This window comes from Antennarius striatus, chromosome 10 (assembly GCF_040054535.1).
Source record: "Antennarius striatus isolate MH-2024 chromosome 10, ASM4005453v1, whole genome shotgun sequence".
NCBI classification, from domain to species: domain Eukaryota; kingdom Metazoa; phylum Chordata; class Actinopteri; order Lophiiformes; family Antennariidae; genus Antennarius; species Antennarius striatus.
In genome coordinates, this window is record NC_090785.1 from 15,932,501 (window position 1) to 15,953,573 (window position 21,073).

General features: G+C 41.2%; 2 protein-coding genes across 3 annotated transcripts in view; both read left to right on the forward strand.

Moving 5' to 3' along the window:
* ppp2r2ba (protein phosphatase 2, regulatory subunit B, beta a) overlaps positions 1-13,533 on the forward strand; it is a 42,894-nt gene extending 29,361 nt beyond the window's left edge. For both annotated transcript variants that reach the window (XM_068326273.1, XM_068326274.1), the window contains 9 exons: positions 854-951; positions 3,681-3,846; positions 4,787-4,899; positions 7,488-7,665; positions 7,823-7,987; positions 10,356-10,525; positions 11,062-11,153; positions 11,246-11,369; positions 11,651-13,533. In XM_068326273.1, the coding sequence (XP_068182374.1) occupies positions 854-951; positions 3,681-3,846; positions 4,787-4,899; positions 7,488-7,665; positions 7,823-7,987; positions 10,356-10,525; positions 11,062-11,153; positions 11,246-11,369; positions 11,651-11,806 (1,262 nt within the window). In that variant the 3' untranslated portion in view covers positions 11,807-13,533. The remainder of the gene's footprint in view (positions 1-853; positions 952-3,680; positions 3,847-4,786; positions 4,900-7,487; positions 7,666-7,822; positions 7,988-10,355; positions 10,526-11,061; positions 11,154-11,245; positions 11,370-11,650) is intronic.
* A 3,841-nt stretch (positions 13,534-17,374) lies between these two features.
* gpr151 (G protein-coupled receptor 151) lies at positions 17,375-18,700 on the forward strand. Its single transcript, XM_068325899.1, has one exon. It carries the CDS (start codon positions 17,375-17,377, stop codon positions 18,698-18,700), a length of 1,326 nt encoding a protein of 441 aa, XP_068182000.1.
* Positions 18,701-21,073: the final 2,373 nt, after the last annotated feature.

Here is a 21,073-nt window from a genome sequence, read left to right on the forward strand (position 1 = left end):
CCACTATTACTACTACTACTGCTATTAATGTACTACTACTACTACTACTACTAATAATAATAATAATAATGATGATAATATTACTACTGCATTACTACTACTTCTACTACCACCACTACTACTGCCAACAGTGACAATGACAACAAAAACAACAACAACAGCAGTAATAATAATAGCAATAATAGTACTTGGTATTAATTATTGATTTTATAAATAAAGATTATTTCATTGACAGTCTTACTTTAAGTCGTTCCTTTGCATTTTAATGAGACTCAACACATTTCTGGTTTTCAACATGTTCGGTGCCCCTCGTCTCTGTCCCTGTGTCTCCAGGCAGACACCCACATGTTGAACTAGAACGCCGCTCCGTAGAGCTGATGCTTCCGCAAAGGCACAACAGTCCTGTTTAAATTAAACGTAACCCTGAGCCAATGTCCAGGAATATGTGTGCCATCAATCAGCTGCCCTCAGGGTTCTGTTAAAGCAAGAGAAAAACAAAATGTGGATCAGCTCCAGAGCTTACTGGGGTTTTCCTTCTCATACACTAACTTTTCTACCCATTTTCCTAAAAATCTCTCAGCAAAACCAACAATCAAACCAGTAGGCACAGATGAAACATAATAGCCCTCACGGATGTAGTAACCATGCTAATAATAATACTAACAAAAAAAAGAAGAATGTTCTCCGTAGAGGTCTTTCTGACCCCACATTTAGAAAACTGTGTTTTAGGTTCATTCTACCAGAGTTTGCTAAAATATATTTTTTTTCTCTGTCTGATATTGTACCTTGACAGCTATGCTCACATCCAATATGACATTTTCTTTCCTTCCATGCTCTGCTTCCTGTGTTGCAGCTGACATTATCTCAACGGTTGAGTTCAACTCATCGGGGGAGCTGTTGGCCACCGGGGACAAAGGAGGCAGAGTAGTCGTCTTCCAGAGGGAGCAGGAGGTAGGAAATGCCAACCATTCAACAGTAATTATGCAGTCTTTCTGCTGAAAGGGTTTGAAACATGGAGTATGGATTGTTTGCTTTTAGGTACAGGTGTATGTTAAAAAAAAGGGTTATATACTGGAAAGAAAAAGGCTGTGCTACAGCCATAATAACCAAAAACTAAAAAAAAAAATTTTTTTTCAATTTTTAATTTTTAATAGGTCTTGATATTTATATATTTCCATGTGATCAAGGTGATTTTTTCTGGGTGTTAGTCCTTTGTATGAATCAGACTTGTATTTAAGACAGAATGTTAAGGCAGAATAACTTGAGCCTTGTTCAAATCTGCTCCTGTTTGCCCTGTTAAAATCACTGTGTCTAGCTCTTAACACATTTCCTGTATTGATTTCATTTCAAAACTCACCAATATTTCATTCAACCCATCTCTTCCTCATTATGCTTTTAATATTAATTATCTTCAGGCATTATAGATACAAAAAGTTTCAACTCCATAATATGGTGGCAAAGCATGCAGATCCAAATTAAATTATTTTGTTATTTATGACTACAACCTATATTTCAATTATGAAATTCAAGATAAGAAAACCATATGAAATGTGAGGTAGCAGTATTTAGATCTAACCATCAATAAGCATTACACCACTGACTTTCATGTCCCCACTTCAGTGCCTGCATCAAATCTTCTAACTATAACCATAAAGACACTGACTCTGGCTCATCTGCTGCTCTCTCTCTCTTTCTCTTACACTGTCCTTATCTTCATTTTATTTGTTTTCCACCCAACCGGTCAAGGCGGATAGCCGCCCAAAAGAGTCTGGGCCCTGCCCAGAGTTTCTTCCTCAATAAGGGAGTTTTTCCCTGTCACTGTTGCTGATGCTTACTCTGGATGGTTCCAGTGGGTTTTTCTGTCTGTTAAAGCGCTTTGAAATGTGTGTTGCCATGATAAAGCACTTTATAAATAAAACTTGATTGATTGATTGATTATTTGATATCCTCTAAAACTGTCAGACTCACCAAACAAAATCAAAATTAAAAACTAGACAATACTGAGAGAGCAGAAGCCCCCGCTTCAGTTAAACCATCATTACTCTAAAAGCAATAGTCTCACGATCATGTGACTGCTCATTTACCATGACAACGTACCCCTGGACTTTGTAATCACAAGATTATCATTGTGACTTACTTTACTTACAAAGAACAATATTACACTATTTGCTGTGGTTAATCTACTGTAGTTTAGTAACTGATAATTCATAACTCATAATTATTATTCTTTTTATCAGAAAAAAAAAGTTAAATATTGACATCTTCCATACTTTAGTAGATAAAGAGGATGATGATGATGGGGTCACCTTTGCACCAGTTATCAGGTGTCAGGAACCTCTTAAATAGTCTCTGAACATGTCCCCGTCAAATCCTTCTCAGATCAAACTACAGTCTTGTTCATTGCAGTGATGTCTTTCTCTGAAATCCTTTTAGAGTCTTTCCGTTTTCTTGAGTCGGTCTGGGTCTTTTGTAGCTAACCCTGTTAGCCTCAAGCAATCACTGGAGAGGATCTCCAACACTGTATTTTATATCAGTTGTGTTGATGCTGGGCCGTGGTGCGGCTTAAAGAAAAAATCTGAGGTGCTCAAATTGGAGAATGAGATTTGGAAGGTCATTGCTCCGATGTAAAGTCACCGGATGAGCTGTGGCCGGTATCATGTGACACAACATCATCTGAGACACATGCATGCATCTACAGCAGACCTCTGATACAGACACTCTCTCTTTCTCTCTTCTCCAACATACAGTCCTCTAAACACTTTATCCTGTCATGAGCTGTTTTGTTAATTTGTGTGTTCTCTACAGAAATTCATTATTAATTTTATTTTTTAATGATTTTTTTTTTTCTATTTGGGGGTTTCATTCAGCTCAACATTTATGAGATGGGGAGAGCAAAACATCCACTGACGTTAAGCAGCATCAGCTGTAGCCACTCTGTGCTTACAGAGGTTTCATAAGTAAAACTAGCTTGAAGATTTAATTTTATGTTGTTCAGGATTTCACTAAACAGTTTTTGAATAGTAACTCAAATATCCACCTTACGTATCTACTAGATATATATATATATATATATATATATATATATATATATATATATATATATATATATATATATATATATATATATATATATATATATATATCAGTCCAGAAGAGCGCAGTCCTAGGAACAGCTAAAATACTGCGCAGAACCCTCAGACTCCCAGGCCTCTGGTAGAGGACCCGAGCTTGAGGATGACACACAAATACCACCCCACAAGGGTGAGAGGGACTTCTTTTTTTTTATATATATATATATATATATATATATATATATATATATATATATATATATATATATATATATATATATATATATATATATATATATATATATATATATATATATATATAATACAAAATAACTGACAAACAAAAACATGTCATATTTTTGATGAACTGTTACGTCTGTCCCAGACTGAGTACCAGTAAATAAAATCACAAAGCATTATGCTGATGCTATATTGTACTATGTATATACTGTGTATATATATATATATATATATATATATATATATATATATATATATATATATATATATATTTAATTTTTTTTTTCATGAAAAGCCATGGGATCATTATAGTTTGGATTTCTTTATTATCTTAGCCTCTGAACTTGAACTGTTCCCCTCTGCGTACAGAGTAAGAGCCAGCCCCAGCGTAGAGGGGAGTACAACGTTTACAGCACATTCCAGAGCCATGAGCCAGAGTTTGACTACCTGAAGAGTTTGGAGATCGAGGAGAAGATCAACAAGATCAAATGGCTTCCCCAGCAGAATGCTGCCTACTTCCTGCTCTCCACCAACGGTCAGTCCGTTAGCTCTGATAACCACATGACTGCTGATGCGATAAAGCAGTCCAATCAACCTTTAAGCTGTCATGACAATGTGTTTAAAAGTGGGCGTGGGGTTGTTGTTTGTGGATAACACTGTCAGCTAAAGACGTGATTCATTCCTCACCTTACAGGTTGGGTAGATGTACAGCTGATGGAGAAGGAGGTGTTATTAATATGACATTAAACTGTCTCCTCGACGCGCCGTGTGAGCGTATGGGTGTTTCACTTGGCTGAGCCAGTGCCACCAGCAGACACGTTTCAGATTGAGAACTTCACGCATGGCTGCCACAGCAGGGACACACACACACACACACATATACACACACACATATATCAAAATGTGTGCCACCACACAACATCCGTGTAAACAGACACTCATACGCACACACATCAGTGGAGAGACGTCTTGCAGATTGTGAGCGATATGCCTGGTTGCTGCAGACGCTGGCTGGAGCAGATGGCGGAGGGTCCTGTGGTGATGGCCTCGCTGCTCCGACACCAATATTCACAGCGGAAATGAAAGGAAAAAAAAACAGGCAGCAACCTGACTGCTGCTTCCATTCCCTTCACCAGATCGAAAAAGATGAGATGTAACTGGTGTTTGTGTCACGCAAAATTGAAAAGTGCCCAGATGGGTTTTTTTTTTTTTTCAGGAGACGTATATATTGCAGCTGGGAAATGTCGTCAACTTGTAGATTGAAATCAGTGAGATCAAAATCTCCACTGAAGCTGCCGTTCATCATTCCCGCTGGCTCCTTCCCAGCTACGTGCCAGATTGGCTGCCCAACCCCCTGCATCCATCTTCTATCTGAGATTCACTGTGGTGTATCTAACTGTATTTTGTGTTTGTCTGCGTGTGTGTGTGTGTGTGTGTGTGTGTGTGTGTGTGTTTGTGTTATGAATCCATTCTAGACAAGACAGTGAAGCTTTGGAAAATTAGTGAGAGAGACAAGCGTCCAGAGGGCTACAACCTGAAGGATGAGGAAGGACGAATCAGAAACCCATCCACCATCACGTCTCTACGGGTAAGAGGTCACAGGAAAACCATGAAGGGTCACACCCACCAAAATGGAGTCAGGGAATAAAATGAAGAAAATGAAAATAGAATTATTTGTTAGGGGGGTCTTCTCTCCTATTGTATTGTAAATAAAGCAAAATGGACTTAAGGTCATGGTGTTCGGGCTGAGGACCTCAGGTGGGAGTTGATTTGGCCTCTCAAAATTGAGAAAGATTAGAATTTAGATATGATGGCTGTCAAAAAAAGATATTTCATTGCAGGATTCAGAATAATCCAAACCCTATATTCCTATATTGTAAGTCAGCAGTGAAGGAAAATGACCATGACAACATCATGTGAAGGAAAACTGAAAGATGTCTGTATTTGAACAGACCTGTCTCTTTTAGTAGGTTTGTGTTTTCATTGCAGACATTCTTTCAAGTCCCAGCAGATAAAAACACCGTTGCTACAGATGACATCAGCTGTAATGACTGCCAATGAAGTCATGATAGTGTATCATGAACTGATGTACACTATAACACTGAAACTGAAGCAAATGTGTTAGATAGTGTATGCCCTTGTGTGAAATCTCCAAACCTTTCCTCCAATAAATAAATATAAATCTATCCACAGTTTGCACAATGACCAGTCTGATGCAGGGTTCAGTTAAGCTGATTAAATCAGAATTTAGCATTCAGCCATCTTGCTTTTATACCCTATAATCCTCTAACCTTCTTATGCGTACTAATACCAACACAAGTATTGACATAGTTTTCCCTGTTAATATATCAGCTGAATATATTTCACTTTCATTACTATTAAATGACACCATCATACACTCAATCACTGGGTAATTCAGAGGGTCTTCTTATACCAGCAGAAGTGATCGATATGAAGACCATGAAGGGATCAGCGTCTCTGTCAGTCTCATCTCTTCACTACCTCTTAAATTTTCTCTCAAAACAGCCAGCCAATTTAACAGTGTGTGTGTGTGTGTGTGTGTGTGTGTGTGTGTGTGTGTGTGTGTGTGTGTGTGTGTGTGTGTGTGTGTGTGTGTGTGTGTGTGTGTGTGTGTGTGTGTGTGTGCTTCTGCCATAGCAGATTAGTGCTATGTTCAGCGTGTCTGTCCCCTTTGTCTGGATGGCCAGGGGATCATAGCAACCTGGAGGACAGGGAGGGACTGAGGCAATCCTGTTTAGAGGCTGTAACACAGGGAGAAATTAGAAAAGGAAAGGGAAGAGCTTTGAAAATATGTCCAAAAATGTAGCCAAAAACAGTATAAAAATATTCTATGTCATATTATTTTTAGTATCTTTCAGTATCTCACACTACATTAGGCCTTTTAATGCTTTATACAAAAAAAAAATGAAAAAAGGATGAAGATTGTGACTATATGAAAACACTTTAATGCACATATATTGTATACCGTTTTATGTACAGTATATTATTGTATAGTTTGTTCATAGCACCACACATGTGTATATATATACTGTATATCACACGTGACAATCTGTTTATCTTGTAATTGTACTTTAAACTAATTGCACTTCTGGTTAGATGCTAAACTGCATTTCGTTACATTGTACTTGTACATGTGTAATGACAATAAAGTTGAGTCTAATCTAATCTAATCTAATCTAATCTAATCTAATCTAATTTTTCTACTTTTTTAAAAGCTGAAATATGACAATTCAAGATAGTGTCTCAGGTCATTTGAAGCATGCTGAACATTGAAAGTGTCAGGTTTGGAGGTTATGGGTTAATGCGGACCATGTCTCACTGGACGGTCAGTGAAAGACATGGAAATGAAGTGACACCCGTGGAGATACAGCAGCCTGCTGAGCTGCCATGTCTCTCTGTCTGTGCCAACAACAGACAAGAGAAAAAGAGAAGAAGCAGTCGATTTGTTCTCCTCTCTCCCTCCCCTCCCTTCTCTCTTTGTCTGGATTTTATCTGGCCAACGGGGGTCTGCATGGAGGCTGGTTTTGGGTGTCTTTGAAGCCCAAGCTGCATGGTGCAACTGTGTGTGTGTGTGTGTGTGTGTGTGTGTGTGTGTGTGCGTGCGTGCATGCGTGTGTGTGTATATGTGTGCGTGTTTGTGATGTGTGAGCTTGGGTTATCATTCCTCAGCTTTGTCTAGCTGCCCTCGGTCAACGTGTCTTTCCGCTTCCTTTCCTCTCTGTTTTCTGTCTCTCTTCTCTCCCACACACAAAGACAGTAGGAATACTTTCTCTAGCATTTGTTTCCATGAGATAGGGAGAAAGATGGGGAGGTGTAATCACTGAGTATCCATGCAGCATCCCCAGTCTGATTGAACCGGCTCATCAAACAGCCCCGGAGCCCCACAGTCACTGTATCTGTTTCATTAAGATTTATGGAGTAAATGTCAGATGAATCCCTGGAGTCATCACACATACACAGATAGAGAAATGCACATACACATGCACAAATAAATATCTAAAAGGGCCTCTAGGACATCAGCATCAAAGTGCACAGAACATATTGAATCAGGATAATGAAACAGATCAAAGCTTCCGAGATGAAATTTTTTCCTTCCGTATTTTTCTTCCATGTTTTTCCTTTACCCCTCCATGAATGGCTTCTTTTCACCTATAGGTGCCTGTGCTGCAGCCGATGGACCTGATGGTCGAGGCTACAGCTAGACGAGTGTTCAGCAATGCCCACACCTACCACATCAACTCCATCTCTGTCAACTCCGACCTTCAGACGTTCATCTCCACTGATGACCTCAGGGTGAACCTGTGGAACCTGGAGATCACCGACCGCAGCTTCAGTATCCTTTTCCTCCTGCTGTTCCTGTTATTCAAAGCTTTTTTAAGGGACCAGGTGTCACATTAGCTGCTTAAACTAATATTATTTGTCCCTTACTGTTTCAGATGTTCTTTTCAATATCTGAATGGTGTAGTTGTACCTTAGCGCCCATCTCTCAGACATTGTTGACATCAAGCCAACCAACATGGAGGAGTTGACAGAGGTGATCACCTCAGCAGAGTTCCATCCCCAGCAGTGTCACACCTTCGCTTACAGTAGCAGCAAGGGTTCGATACGGCTGTGTGATATGAGACAGGCTGCACTCTGTGACAAACACTGCAAATGTGAGTACCAGCAGGACCAGAGAGCATCATGGGAAACCAATGAAGAAAGAAGACAATGCTCATCTTTAGAGTTTGCTCCTTCCATGTACAGTAATGTCTTATCAGTTAATATGAAAGATTCCGCTGCCTCCTTTTAACCAGCATCCAAAAATACCATAAAATTAAATAATTTGCATGAATATTTGTAGAATGTTAAAATTAATATATAATTAATATTATTTCCGTAATTAACAACTTTTGATGTTACTTCCAAGCCTCATCTTGACCAAAGTTCTGTAGGAAAATGACTTTGGCAGAATTACTGTTATAAAATGTTCAATTGACTTTAAAAGGTTAATACTTTTATTTAAATTCTTATTTTATTTAGATGAATGATACATTTCCCCTTAAAACAGTCAAATGAAGTTATTATATGTGCAGCATATTATTAAGTTATTAAATATGTAGTCTTTTTAGACATAAAATATTATAAATAGTCTTACTAAATGCATTGTGTTTAATTATGTATTTGTAGAATGTGAACATCTTTTCTTGCCCACACACAACACAACCTCGGTGTTCTCCATGAAGCTGAGTAGTGCCTTGTAATTCAAAACTTAATAATCTAAACAAGAAAATACTGTCGTGGTGACAACAGCTGTAGGTTCGTCTGAGTGTGTAAATACAAGACATCAGAACACGACACACAGCCTGTCGCTTCTCAGTATGTCGGGATTGATAAGTCTTCAATAATTCACCCGTGTGTTTCAAACAAAGGCTGTTCTTTCTGAAGCTCAACGCAGCGAATGCATACACTTGGCCCAATGAATAATGAATACATTGGCATTTTGGCTGGAAAATCAATCACTCCAGAGCAATCAACATAGTCCCTCATGGATTCACCTTGTTGTTCAATAATGTCAGTCATTTCCTCAGACGTATTGACGTGTTCACGGTCCGTTCAGTAGCGCGCCTGTTGAGTTTCACGTGTGCTGAAGGAGACAAAAATGTTTAGGTTTGGACTAAATTGCAAATCGTAGTAATCATAGCTGCACCCTGATTGATTCGTATTGACATGTAAGTGCTATTGTCTGACAGGTACATACACATACACACACACACACACACACACACACACACACACACACACACTTACAGAGCCAGCAGGTGCTATTGTTAGCCTCAGGACATGTCTGTTAATACCGACCTACTTTCTTACTGGATGAACACTGAAGGCTAAGAGCGATGTATAATGCCCTCCCGCCTATACATCCACATGTACACACACACACACACACACACACACACACACACAAACACACACACGTTCAATTGACTTTAAATGGTTAATGCTTTCATTGAAATTATTGAAATTATTATTTTATTTATTTAATATTTTAAATAATTTAAATAAAGACGCAAAAAAAACCCACCATAAAACCTCAATAACAACTAAACTAAACTAAAATTAAAAAAACGTGCTTCCTATAAATCTGTGAGGCTTCCGGTATAAGTCATTAATATGTAGCTGGATGGATGTATGTATGTATGTATGTATGTATGGATGGATGGATGGATGGATGGATGGATGTATGGAATGAAAGGAGATGTAAGCACTGTGTTCTAGGATGGAGTGGGGGGGGGACCAAACAGCCCCCCCCCCCATGTAATTCTCCAGGGACCCTATTATATGCTCGCATCCAGGCCAGAGACACACACATGCATATATACATGCACACATTGTGCACACACTCATACATGCGCGCTCATTCATCGTCACACACACAAAATCCAGCCGGGCTCAAATGGGCCCAGCACTTTGACATTGATTTGTTTTTCTTATCCCTCCCTTATCCCTCCATTTTTTCATCTCCCACACCGTATCCCTCGGTAGACTCCCCGTTGGCACATCACCGTGTTATTCTCCTGGCCTCATCCGAGAAAGAGGGAGGAGAGGGGATTGGGATAAGGAAGACTGGGAGGGGAGGGGGGGGGGCGGAGGCAGTTGGGGCATATTTGGAAAGATGGAGAGCAGGAAGGAAGGGTGGGAGGAAAAAGGAGGAGGAACAATATCATGACAGTTAACGATGGAATGCCTGGCTTTTATCCCCAGCGTGTTGGCCTGTACACAGATCAGCAGCTGCCAAGATCAATATGAATCATAACCAATATTTGCACAGCATGCTGACCCTCGACTGCCTCCCAAAACACACAGAGAAATATCACTGTGAGGAAATGCAGCTGCTGAAGCAAACATCCAGACATTGTTATGGCTGACGAGCAACCTCAAACCAAACCTGCAGTGTTTTCTCAGTGTGAATGAAAGGAGGACTCTAAATGTGATCAGAAGAGGACTGTGCGTCTCATTCCTTTGTGTTTATATTCACAGACTTTGAGGAGCCAGAGGATCCCTCCACTCGTTCCTTCTTCTCTGAAATCATCTCATCCATCTCTGACGTAAAGTTCAGCCACAATGGACGTTATCTGATGACAAGGGACTACCTCACCGTCAAAGTGTGGGACCTGCAGATGGAGAACAAACCGCTGGAGACGTACCAGGTGAGCTTTCACGTGTCTGTTGGACAGTTTGACGGCACCAAAGAAAATTCTCAGCTGCTGAAGATAACCGATAACATCAAGGCTGCGATTAAATCAAATTATTGATTTCAGACTAATCACTAAATATAATCCTGTTCTACTGTCACGCTGTCAATCTGTAACCGTGTCATCTTCACCAATGACCCCCGGGGAGGGCCTTATTGAACCAGCTGTCCGTTAAAAAGACAGATAGTGCAGCACTAATGCAACCCGAGGTGCTAACCCTCCTACTCCACGGTCACCAGGATCAGATCGACAGTCTGTGATCAGTGCAGCCTTCTTAGGGCAGCCATGATTGATAAGGCATTCAGCTGGACTCAAAGGATTCTCCGTCCAATTCCAGCTCTGCCTCCACCTGCTGCCTTGAATCTTAGTGTAGGTCACCAGGTCTGGAGGGATTACTGAAGGAACATATGGCAATGCAGCTTGTGGTAGTATGTGTAATGTCACCGTAATCCACAACTGGTTCAGATCTTATTCTTTATATTGTTTTCCAGGTTCACGACTATTTACGAGGCAAACTCTGTTCCCTCTATGAGAACGACTGCATCTTTGACAAGTTTGAGTGCGTCTGGAACGGATCAGACAGGTAGGACTTACATCTTATCCAACCGCCCGTCTCCTAAACCATTCAGCGCCTTTCCTCAATAATCTTTTGCTGCCCTCTGTTCCTCCCCATAGCGTCATAATGACCGGCTCTTATAACAATTTCTTCCGAATGTTTGACCGCAACACTAAACGTGACGTCACGCTGGAAGCTTCCCGTGAGAACAGCAAACCCAGAGCCATTCTCAAGCCTCGCAAGGTATGGCGCCGGTCATAGCAAGGTTTCTAATGGTTATGGAAGGTTAAATTTACCATTTTAAATCTAAAATCGCAGCCCTGTTTGACAAGGAGTATGACATACAGTAGGAAAGAAGGATTTACAAGGAAAAGAACCAAACACAGATGGCGTCTTTGTTCACAGCTGTTACATCGGGCACATGTATGAAGTCATAATGATACGTTGAAGCAAGGAAAAAAAAAGTGTGTGACATTTTAATTTCGGTTTCATATGCAGCGCTTCTCTACGCTTCTGTCTTCCAGGTGTGCGTAGGAGGGAAGCGCCGTAAGGACGAGATCAGTGTGGACAGCCTAGACTTCAGCAAGAAGATCCTCCACACTACGTGGCACCCGCAGGAGAACATCATCGCTGTCGCCGCCACCAACAACCTCTACATCTTCCAAGACAAGGTCAACTAAAGGGCACTCTGCCCCTTGCTGACCCCTGACCCCAAAAGCATTAGGGGCAAGGTTGGAGAAGAAGAGAGATGGAGCTCTCATCAACATCCATCTCCTCCTTTCCCTCTATCCTGCTGCCGCCGGTCTCCAATTTTAATGTACTGCTGACGCAGTGATGAGTATCCAATGTCAGTTAGGGGAACTGGGGATGGATACCACCTGAGGAAACACGCTCCTCTAAACCGAAGAATTGACTTTCATTCTTCAATTTGACTTCTTATTTAATTTATTTAGCCATGCAGACACTTGGAAAAGTGACCTCTGTGCATTTATGCAACAAGAGAATTGCTGTAATGTAGCAGCCTTCTGGACTGTGAAGAAAGGATGCGCTGAACATCAAGTAGAGCACACAGACAAACCTAGACGTGACTGTGACTCGTCGTTATGTAGCAACAGCGCCCCCTGTCTTTCAATCTGCTTGTGCTACCGTGCATGTCACCAAACCTGCGGCCTCGGAGCTGAGGCAAACCGTCAGAGTGCAACCCACCGCAGAGCTCATTCGAGATGAAGACTCTTCTGATCTTTGACCCCAGGAACTGAGATGTTTGTCTTTCGAGCAACAATTCTGCGTCTACATGTGGAGACTGCTCTAGTTTGTAATGTGAATGAAGGCCTTCATGGCGGTGTCGGTGGTTTTATTTAATGCTGTTATTTTTTGTTTTTGTTGGGTCCTTCTCTCGGTCAATGAGTCTGTTTAGAAGCTGTGGTGCCTTCTTTTGTCTGTGTGGGCTTGATGTAGTGGGATGGGGGGAGGGCGGGGGCGGGGGGTCTGAGTACGAGGCAGGAGTGTGAATGTTTCTAATAAAATGTTGACTTAGGAATTTTTCTTTTTGTTTTGTTTTTCTCATCTTTCTCTAAAAACAAGAACAAAAACAGACTTTCACTGAGGTCCCATGTAGTAAAAGTTCTCAAAGCATTAAGTTCCAAATGACATTTCAGCACCAGCTCCATGATTGTGAGTTGAAGGGAGGAGGATGCTGGGATATGCATGAGTAACTGTTGTTGTCATCACATTGAAGTCATTCTGATGTCATCAGTCAGCAAAAGATACGACAGAGAGTCAAACTATAATAATAATAATAATTATTATAATTATTATTATTGCTAAAACTAATTTTAGACTTCTCACTACAATTCATCTTATTTGTATTGTACTGAAAATGATCTGCAGATGGTCGAAGTGGAAAATGTTTACATGTCAAGTGATCAGTCTTAAATTTCTTGACATTCTTCTATCAGAGCCACGGGCTGCTCATGTCGACATGTTTGAACATCCACAGATCATTGGATGCACTGTGCAAGGAAATTTCTTGGTTGCTTGATTTGAGTTTGCTGCAGTTCCCATCCATGTTCCTCCTGTTGTTGAAGAGAAGCCGAGGTGAAGCACACGGCACTCCTCTCTTTTCTCAAAGTTGTTTTTAGATCATCTCCAGCAAAGGAAATTATTCAAAGGTCTATGGAAATGAAATCAGGGAATCATTAAGTGGTTTTCCTTTAAATGGTAATGTCTTCTATACCACCTCATTTGTGACACTAATTGAAAAAAACAAAAAACTTTTATAGCTCAGAATGTATTGAAATGCATTTAATTACCATGCAGTCTTTATGTTTACTGGACTTTCTTTGAATAAAAAACAATAAAGATGTGCAAGTTCAAAGCCTGCATTGTTTGACCTCCTCTGTGTGAGCTGTTGAATCACTTGTAATGTAAACTAGAGCACAAGCTTCTGCAAAAGCGGCTCAGCTTCATCACAAAGTGTCTCTTGTGAAGGTCAAATCTTATGTTATGGATCCACCTGCATCTCTTCCTGTTCTTAAATGACCCATATTATACTCCTTTTAATTAATTTCACACTGCTGCCAGATGTCCAACTGCACTGCATTTGAAACGTATTGCCCCAACTGACTGGTGGTCCTGATTTCAGTGGTCTGAAAGTAGCTCAAATGAGCTCCACTGAGAACAGGCTGTTTTTCTGGGCTGCACCATTAAATGCTGATGAGCTCCATCTGTCAACACCGTGGCTAACAGTAGCAGGGCTAATGTCTCATGGTGGATGCATGACTGTGAAATGCTGAGGTGCTATAATCCAGCCGTATCAGTTGGACAGAGAATTGGACCCATAGGTAGAGGCCTCTGAAGAGACACCGACTCTGCTGCTGCAGAAGTACGTTTCAGAATATTAATGTGTCCGAATGTCACTTTGTGTGTTCCTATGTTGTGTTTCCTGCTCCTGTAACCTTTTTCTACTCTCCTCTCCTCTTTCTATAAGTGACGGTAAAGACCCATTGTGATTCTCATACTTACAATGATGTATCTAATGCTAGCTACAAGGAGCCATTTCTGTAGACACATACAAGCATTTATTTACATAAAAAATGCACCCAAAATCAATAATAGGACAATAGCAGTAATGAAAATACAGAGCCAGTCTATCAAGCAACCAAACTTAGAAACAATTGTAATACACAGTACAATAGAGCCGTCATCCACTGTGATTGACTCCAGCAACCCCCGAGACCTGCAAAGTGGAACAAGATGAATGAATGAATGAAAAATGTCACGTTAGTAGGTGTACAGTGGCTATCTTTTACACAAAATGTGTGATCACTATTTAAAACTGAGGAAATACTATGAAGTATGTTGTAGCCTGTTAGTACAGCACCTGCTTTGAGCCACTGGTCTTCATCCTTTTTGTGGGGGAGCTCACGCAGGTAAAGAGGGTCATTGTGTGAGTGGACGTCCTACACATGGTTGAGGATTGATGCCCATTTAGCATGTCTTTCTGGCCCAGTGGATGAAGTAGCTGCAGTCCAGTATAATTGACGGTTTATGCTTCTCATCCACTTCTGTACTTGACACACTTTCTTTCTACTGATCTTGTCCAATTTCTTTGCAATACCTAAGTTCATATAGACAAATAATATAGATTGATCAGCCAGCTGCAGCATTTCATGATCAGTTTCAAAGTGTGATACTAACTGGTTTGTAGCTTTACAATGTTACTGTAAGGACACAAAGTTTCTTTCATGTCACTCTCATGTGCTTTCCGCATAATGCACTTGTGATACCATCTACTATGTAGGTCTTACAGGATGTGGGTACACACGATAATGGGGGGAAATACCTTTTGCGAGGTGCCACACATTGTAGTGCTGGGTGATGTTTTTCTCCCTCAGGAACTTTTAATTTTGTGGACGACGGTCGGAAACAATACAGCCAAGATTAATGCTGCAAACAAGGAGATATTGGGTAATTTATGACTGATTTTAAGACACTCATACCTACGGACAATATGGAACCGATCAGTTCACATGAAGTGTGTGCTTTTGGAGGTGAGAGGAAGCTGGAGAACCCTGAGAGAACCCACACAGACATGAGGAGAACATACATACCAGACACCACCTGGTCTGGTGAAGAACATTATATAGGACCACTGTGATGTCATAGAGCGTACCTCCACATTGTGAATTGTGGTGTAACGGCTCCCTCTTGTGGAAAAAGAGGACTCAAATACATGCAGTGGAAATGTGGCTGGAAAGAAATGTAAGGAGCCAGTTTGGCTGAATTTTCTGATTAAAATAAAAATGTAAATGTAAAAAACAACAGTGTAATTGGAGGAATATGTTGCCATCATAGCCACATTTCTGTAAGACATTTATGTTATGTTTATGTTAGTGTTTTCACCGAGAGAGACGCCTGAATCCTCGCAGTTATACAGTATCATTAAATTGGTTTTGGAAACTGGATTACAGGTACTTCTGTGGGTTGCAGGTACTTCTCCTTCAGCCTCTCTCTCTTCATGTGTGCATGTGGGGGGTTCACTTTAATGGTCTACTGCAGAAGTATTCAATTAAAATTGCAGGAGATTCCAGTAAGTCAACCATCCTCCCCCGCTGAGGTCCGATCATCCAGAGACCAGACAAACACAGAAACGTGTTTTCTGCCAGACCCAAGAAATCCATTTACATTTTTATTGAACGAAAACATGAGTAAATAATGAAATTAATCTTTCATCCCTTTCATTTACTGTACAACATCCTAGAAGGAGAACTAAATAAATGTTTTTGATGGCTGAACTTAACAATTGCTTAAACATGGAAGCACAAAGTTCTTAACTTAAAAATCAGATATTACAGCTTACATTCATATGTTCGGGTGGGCTGTCAGCCTCTATTTTAGCCTCCACTCAACATTTTGAATCTTAGGAGCAACGGATCAACCCACGTCTCAAACAGACACGCGAATGTTCACTGATTATTATTGAACATCATTTCGTTTTCATAAAACTAACTATGAGAATGTCATTTCACAGCTGGATGTGGAGCCAAATATGGATAACATTCGTCTCTACTTTGTGAAGTCCAGGTATTTTGTCTTGTTAAAAATTACTATTTACTTTCACAATGCCAAATCTGCTCAGCAATCAATAAGTACCATCTGCGGAGATCTGGAGGGTCTTGAGAGTTCCTACCAAATCACACATAGTTGTTTTCATGTTGTAGTGTTGGATTGTGCTGATGACACATGACAGCTAAAGCTATGCAGTAAGATGTGCATAGCAACCTGCAGTAGCAGCGGCAGGAACCAGTCAGATCCATCAGCTCTGCTGTTTAAACCAGGTCCGATCAAAGTCAGTTTGATGACAGCAGGTTAAAAAAAAACAGGATATTCTATTTTTCGTTCTTCCCCATGATATCAACAGGCTTCATAATCTGGTTTACTCCCTTCAGTGCTAGCCAGATTGCCATCAAAACTGTTTCTATTTGAATTGTATTTTAAAATAACTCTTTAAATGTCACTTGGTTGCTGGGAGCTGGATTATAGAAGTCTGGCCGTCAGCCAGGTCATAAAAGAAGTTAGATGAAAAGGTTTTTCATCAGATCTGCATCCGCCTGCCTCAGTCTTTGTGCAGAGGTGAACACCTCTTTAAGAAGCAGCTGATCTGGTGAACATCAAACCAATCTGAAAACACCATTTCCTTCAACTGTACACAACTGAGTTGAAGTGAATACCCACTTTCACAATACATGTTATTTCCATTATTTTGATCATAGCATGAGTACTAACCATACAAAGAGCAGAAATCCATCACGCAAATGATGGTTGCTAATAAAATCCCTTCTAACACTCATCAAGACATACATATCAGAATCCCTAACCTCCATTTAATGACCACTAATTCAACAAACAATTACACAAATTAAAAATCCAATAGATTCATCTGACTTACTGTGCACATTATGCAGAGATTTTCTAATTGGCCCTTTGAGACTGTTGTCTACGTACATTTTAGCAGCTGGGGACAGCAGCTGTCAATCAAATGGCATCTTTATAACCATCTGCTGAGGCTGAATCCTTGAGTCTCAGGATAAACCAGGGACAGACAGGAGCTCCACTGTCATCACTGACTGTCAATTGATTCGCTGCTCTTTCTACAAAATCTCAATTTTGAGTTGTTTTTTTTGGGAATCTTTTACCCAGACACTTTTTCCCTATTTCTGGCTACCTTTGACTTCTAAAAAACAAAGATGGATAAATTCAGTGGTAGCAATGCCACAGTGGTGAACAGCTCCATAGACAAGTGGTCATTCAGTGAGCGTGGTTCACTCAGACACCTTGACTCTGGTGAGCTGAGGGTCCTGGTGCCGGCTATTCTGGGAGTCATCTGCATCTTGGGTGTGGTTTGTAATCTCACTGCGATGGTCATCCTGTTCTCCAGCGCTCACAGAGGCAAACTATCACTTATCAACTCCCTTATCTTCAACTTGATGTTCGCCGATGGGCTGGTGTTGGCGTTCACGGTGCCTTTCAGGGCTGCCTCCTACTCCAAAGCTAGCTGGAATCTGGGATGGATTGTCTGCAAGACTGCTGACTGGTTCTTCCAGTCCTGTATGGCAGCCAAGAGCTTCACTGTGGCCGTCATGGCCAAAGCGTGTTACTGCTACGTGTCCAACCCCACCAAGCAAGTCAGCATCCACCTGGGCTCCATCCTGGTGGTGCTCTTCTTCATCTGGCTGTCTGCCTGCTCCGTCACCATCCCTCAATGGCTCTTCACTCGGCTGCAGAGGGACCTCCGTGGGTTGGTGTGTGTGCTGATGGTTCCTCCTCATGCCAGGGATTTCATGTCTGTGTATGTCAAAGCGTACCCTCTAGGCGTCTACTGTGCACCTTTGAGTTTTGCCCTGATATATTTCTGGAAGGCTTATGGCCAGTGCCAGCGTCGCTCCAGTAAGACTCAGAACCTGCGAACTCAGATCCGATCCAGGAAGCTCACTTTGATGCTATTCAGCCTGACGGTGGCCATGGTTATTCTCTGGCTTCCACAGTGGGTGGTGTGGGTTTGGGAGCACCACATAGCCGAGAAACAAAACGAAGGAGCCCGGCCCCTCGACTCTTCTATACCCCTTCTTCTAACCCTCTCTGGTCAGCTGCTCACCTTCTCTCTGTCCCTGGTGAACCCCATCATCGTCCTCTCCCTTTCGGAGGAGTTCAGAGAGGGCTACAGGGGGCTGTGGAGGCGGCTCACCCTGCGTAAACTCCCTCCTCAGAAAGCAAAACCCGGACCCCACAACCCCACGGCTCCCCAGTCGCCTTGCCCTCGACCGGAGACTTCCGGTCAGCCGCTGGGGGAGAGGAGACACCGGTCAAGCTGCAGTCAGGGCCCCAGCAGAGAGGCCAAGTTCCAGCCGGAGCAAAGAGGAGGAGGAGGGAGAGAGGCGGACACGGTGAGCCTCAAAGACGGGATTGTCTTGCCTGATGTGGAGCAGTTCTGGCAGGAGAGGGAGACCGGATCGCACACAGAGGAGAACGACCCCGTGCCGTGGGAGCACCAGGGCAAGGAGGAGGACAAATAAGAATACGTTTCAGCTGATCTGGTAAAACGTATTTAATACTATCAGTGGAACGGACGGCTCCTCCTCTGTATTCTGTCAGCTGTGTTTATGATGTATTTACAGGTAAGACGTGTGTTTATTATGCATGTGGACTCTAAATGGAACATTATTGTCTTTATATATAGTAACCATCACATGCTATTGTCAATCTAGTATTAATGTTGAGGGATTATATTATTATAATCATATTATATTATAATTGGTGTAAGAAATCTCCTGGTGGCTGCAAATAAAAGCTTTTAGTTAGGATGCCGACATAAATTGAGGAGTAGATTTCCATATATTTTAGTGTAGTTCACCCACTGGTGGATAAACATTGTAAATCACATTTTATTGTATATGGACACAATAACACAATTAATTTAAAGAACTGGCATTCTGCCAGACGTCCTCTGGGGGAAAATGTGAAAACTGTTACTCGGTTTCTAGACATTGACATGTATTTTTTACTTGCGTGCTATCAAGTATTCAAGTATACCCTGGAGGAACAGCAGTTTTTTTTTTATGTGACGATGAAGAAGTTTGTGTTTCCTATCTGTCAGATAATATTTGCATTTATTGTGTATTGATTATCAGTGTTTACAATAAAGGCAATTCTGAAAACACAGTTTGTGTGTAATTAAATGTGTCTCACCATTTCAGCAATCATTAGTTTCAATGAAAGACACACACAACACACACACACACACACACACACACACACACGCACACGCACACACACACATATGTAGAGTACAGTCCTAATGAGATGGATCAGACATCAACGGATGGTCTCCTGTTGACATCAAGTCATTAAATATAGTTTCATCTGCATTTGAATCGTCAAGGGTTCTAATTAGACGTAAAGAGCTTTAGTGTGGTGTCATTTCTGTGGACTTACCTCTGTGGGAGTCTCATAAGGAATTCTCTGTTCATTGATCTGAAAGGGATAAACAACATTAGGAAACAATGCCTGAGCTGATTGGTGATTGATTTGTCTGTCTGATGTAACAGCAACCCAGCTGTGAAGAACACTGAAGCAAACAGAAAGTAATACATTTTCACGTAAATGAAAACTCAACACTTTCAATGTGACTGCTGTTCAGTGTTTATTTTGGCAAAATAAACTCAGTTTTAAGAGGTAGACGAAGGCAGGAGGAAAATTTAGGATTTGGAATCCTTCCATATTTACCTTACATCTTACCCCCCAACCCCCCACCCCTGTGACATTTTCCTCTTATTAAATTTTTATGATGACCTTTTAATGCCTCAGCCAAGTACCTCAATCAGAGCAACACTTTACTATATAAACCACCACCAGTCCCCGGGGTAGTGACCAGGCCGTAAACACCAACACAAAAATTATGCACTCATTGTTGAAGTGGAATTTTAGCTTTATTGACATAAAATACAGAGATGATTAAGTGTTACTGTAGAACAAGCATGTTGAAACAGTACCTGTGAACATCAGGGGTTTCTGGGAATCTACAACGCCACCATTGGAAAATATGAGTTGCTTCATTTTGTCATGTTCCCAGAGTGAGACCATTTCCTGAAGTTTTGAGCCTCATACTGTACAATCCTCAGCAAAACCTGGGGATAATTGGTGGAGTGATTACAAACTTCTGTAGAGGTTATGCATTTCTCCTAATTGACCTCAATAGGTCAAAGGTCGGCCGCTCACCTTTAGGTCAGAGGTAAGTAGCAGCGCCTCATTTTACACTCAGCCTAAAACAAATTCTATATTGAAGATGTACATGCGCAATCATTTATTCTTAAACACCATAGTAAATAATAGGAAATGATTGCCGAATAAAGTGACTGATATTCCAGCTGATACTCGTCTTGTTTTAGTAGAAAAAACAAACAATACCAAACATTGTTAAAAAGTTTATGTCAAAAATTTGGAACGTAATAATGATGTTCAGGGTGAAAAATGTAAAAAAAACAACCCCAAAACAACAGGGACTGATTGCCAAATAAATTAGTGAAAAGAGGCAAATGATGATCAGCGTAACATGTGGAAAAATAAGTCAGGCTTAATTGGGTCATTATACAAGGCAGGGGAGGCTTTCAGCAGGTGAGATCCTCCCTTTACTCCTGGCTGCGCCCCCCTCCTGCTGGGAAGGGAGGCGGGGGTGTCACCCCTGCGTTTTATCCCTCAGCCAATCATCATCTCTAATAAATGAAACTCCACAGGAATTGACATGCTAGCGAACGCTAATTATGCTCTGCAGGAGAGGCTGCAATTAGGCCACATGCTAAAACCTTTGGCTGCCACTGCCATGACTCCCCCTGAGTCACAGCTACCTTCACCTCCCTTTGGTCCTGAGGAGGATAACCTGGTTCTGCAGT

Coding starts and splice junctions, on each gene's coding strand:
- gpr151 (XM_068325899.1), top strand. CDS start 17,375: ATGGATAAATTCAGTGGTAGCAATGCCACAGTGGTGAACAGCTCCATA.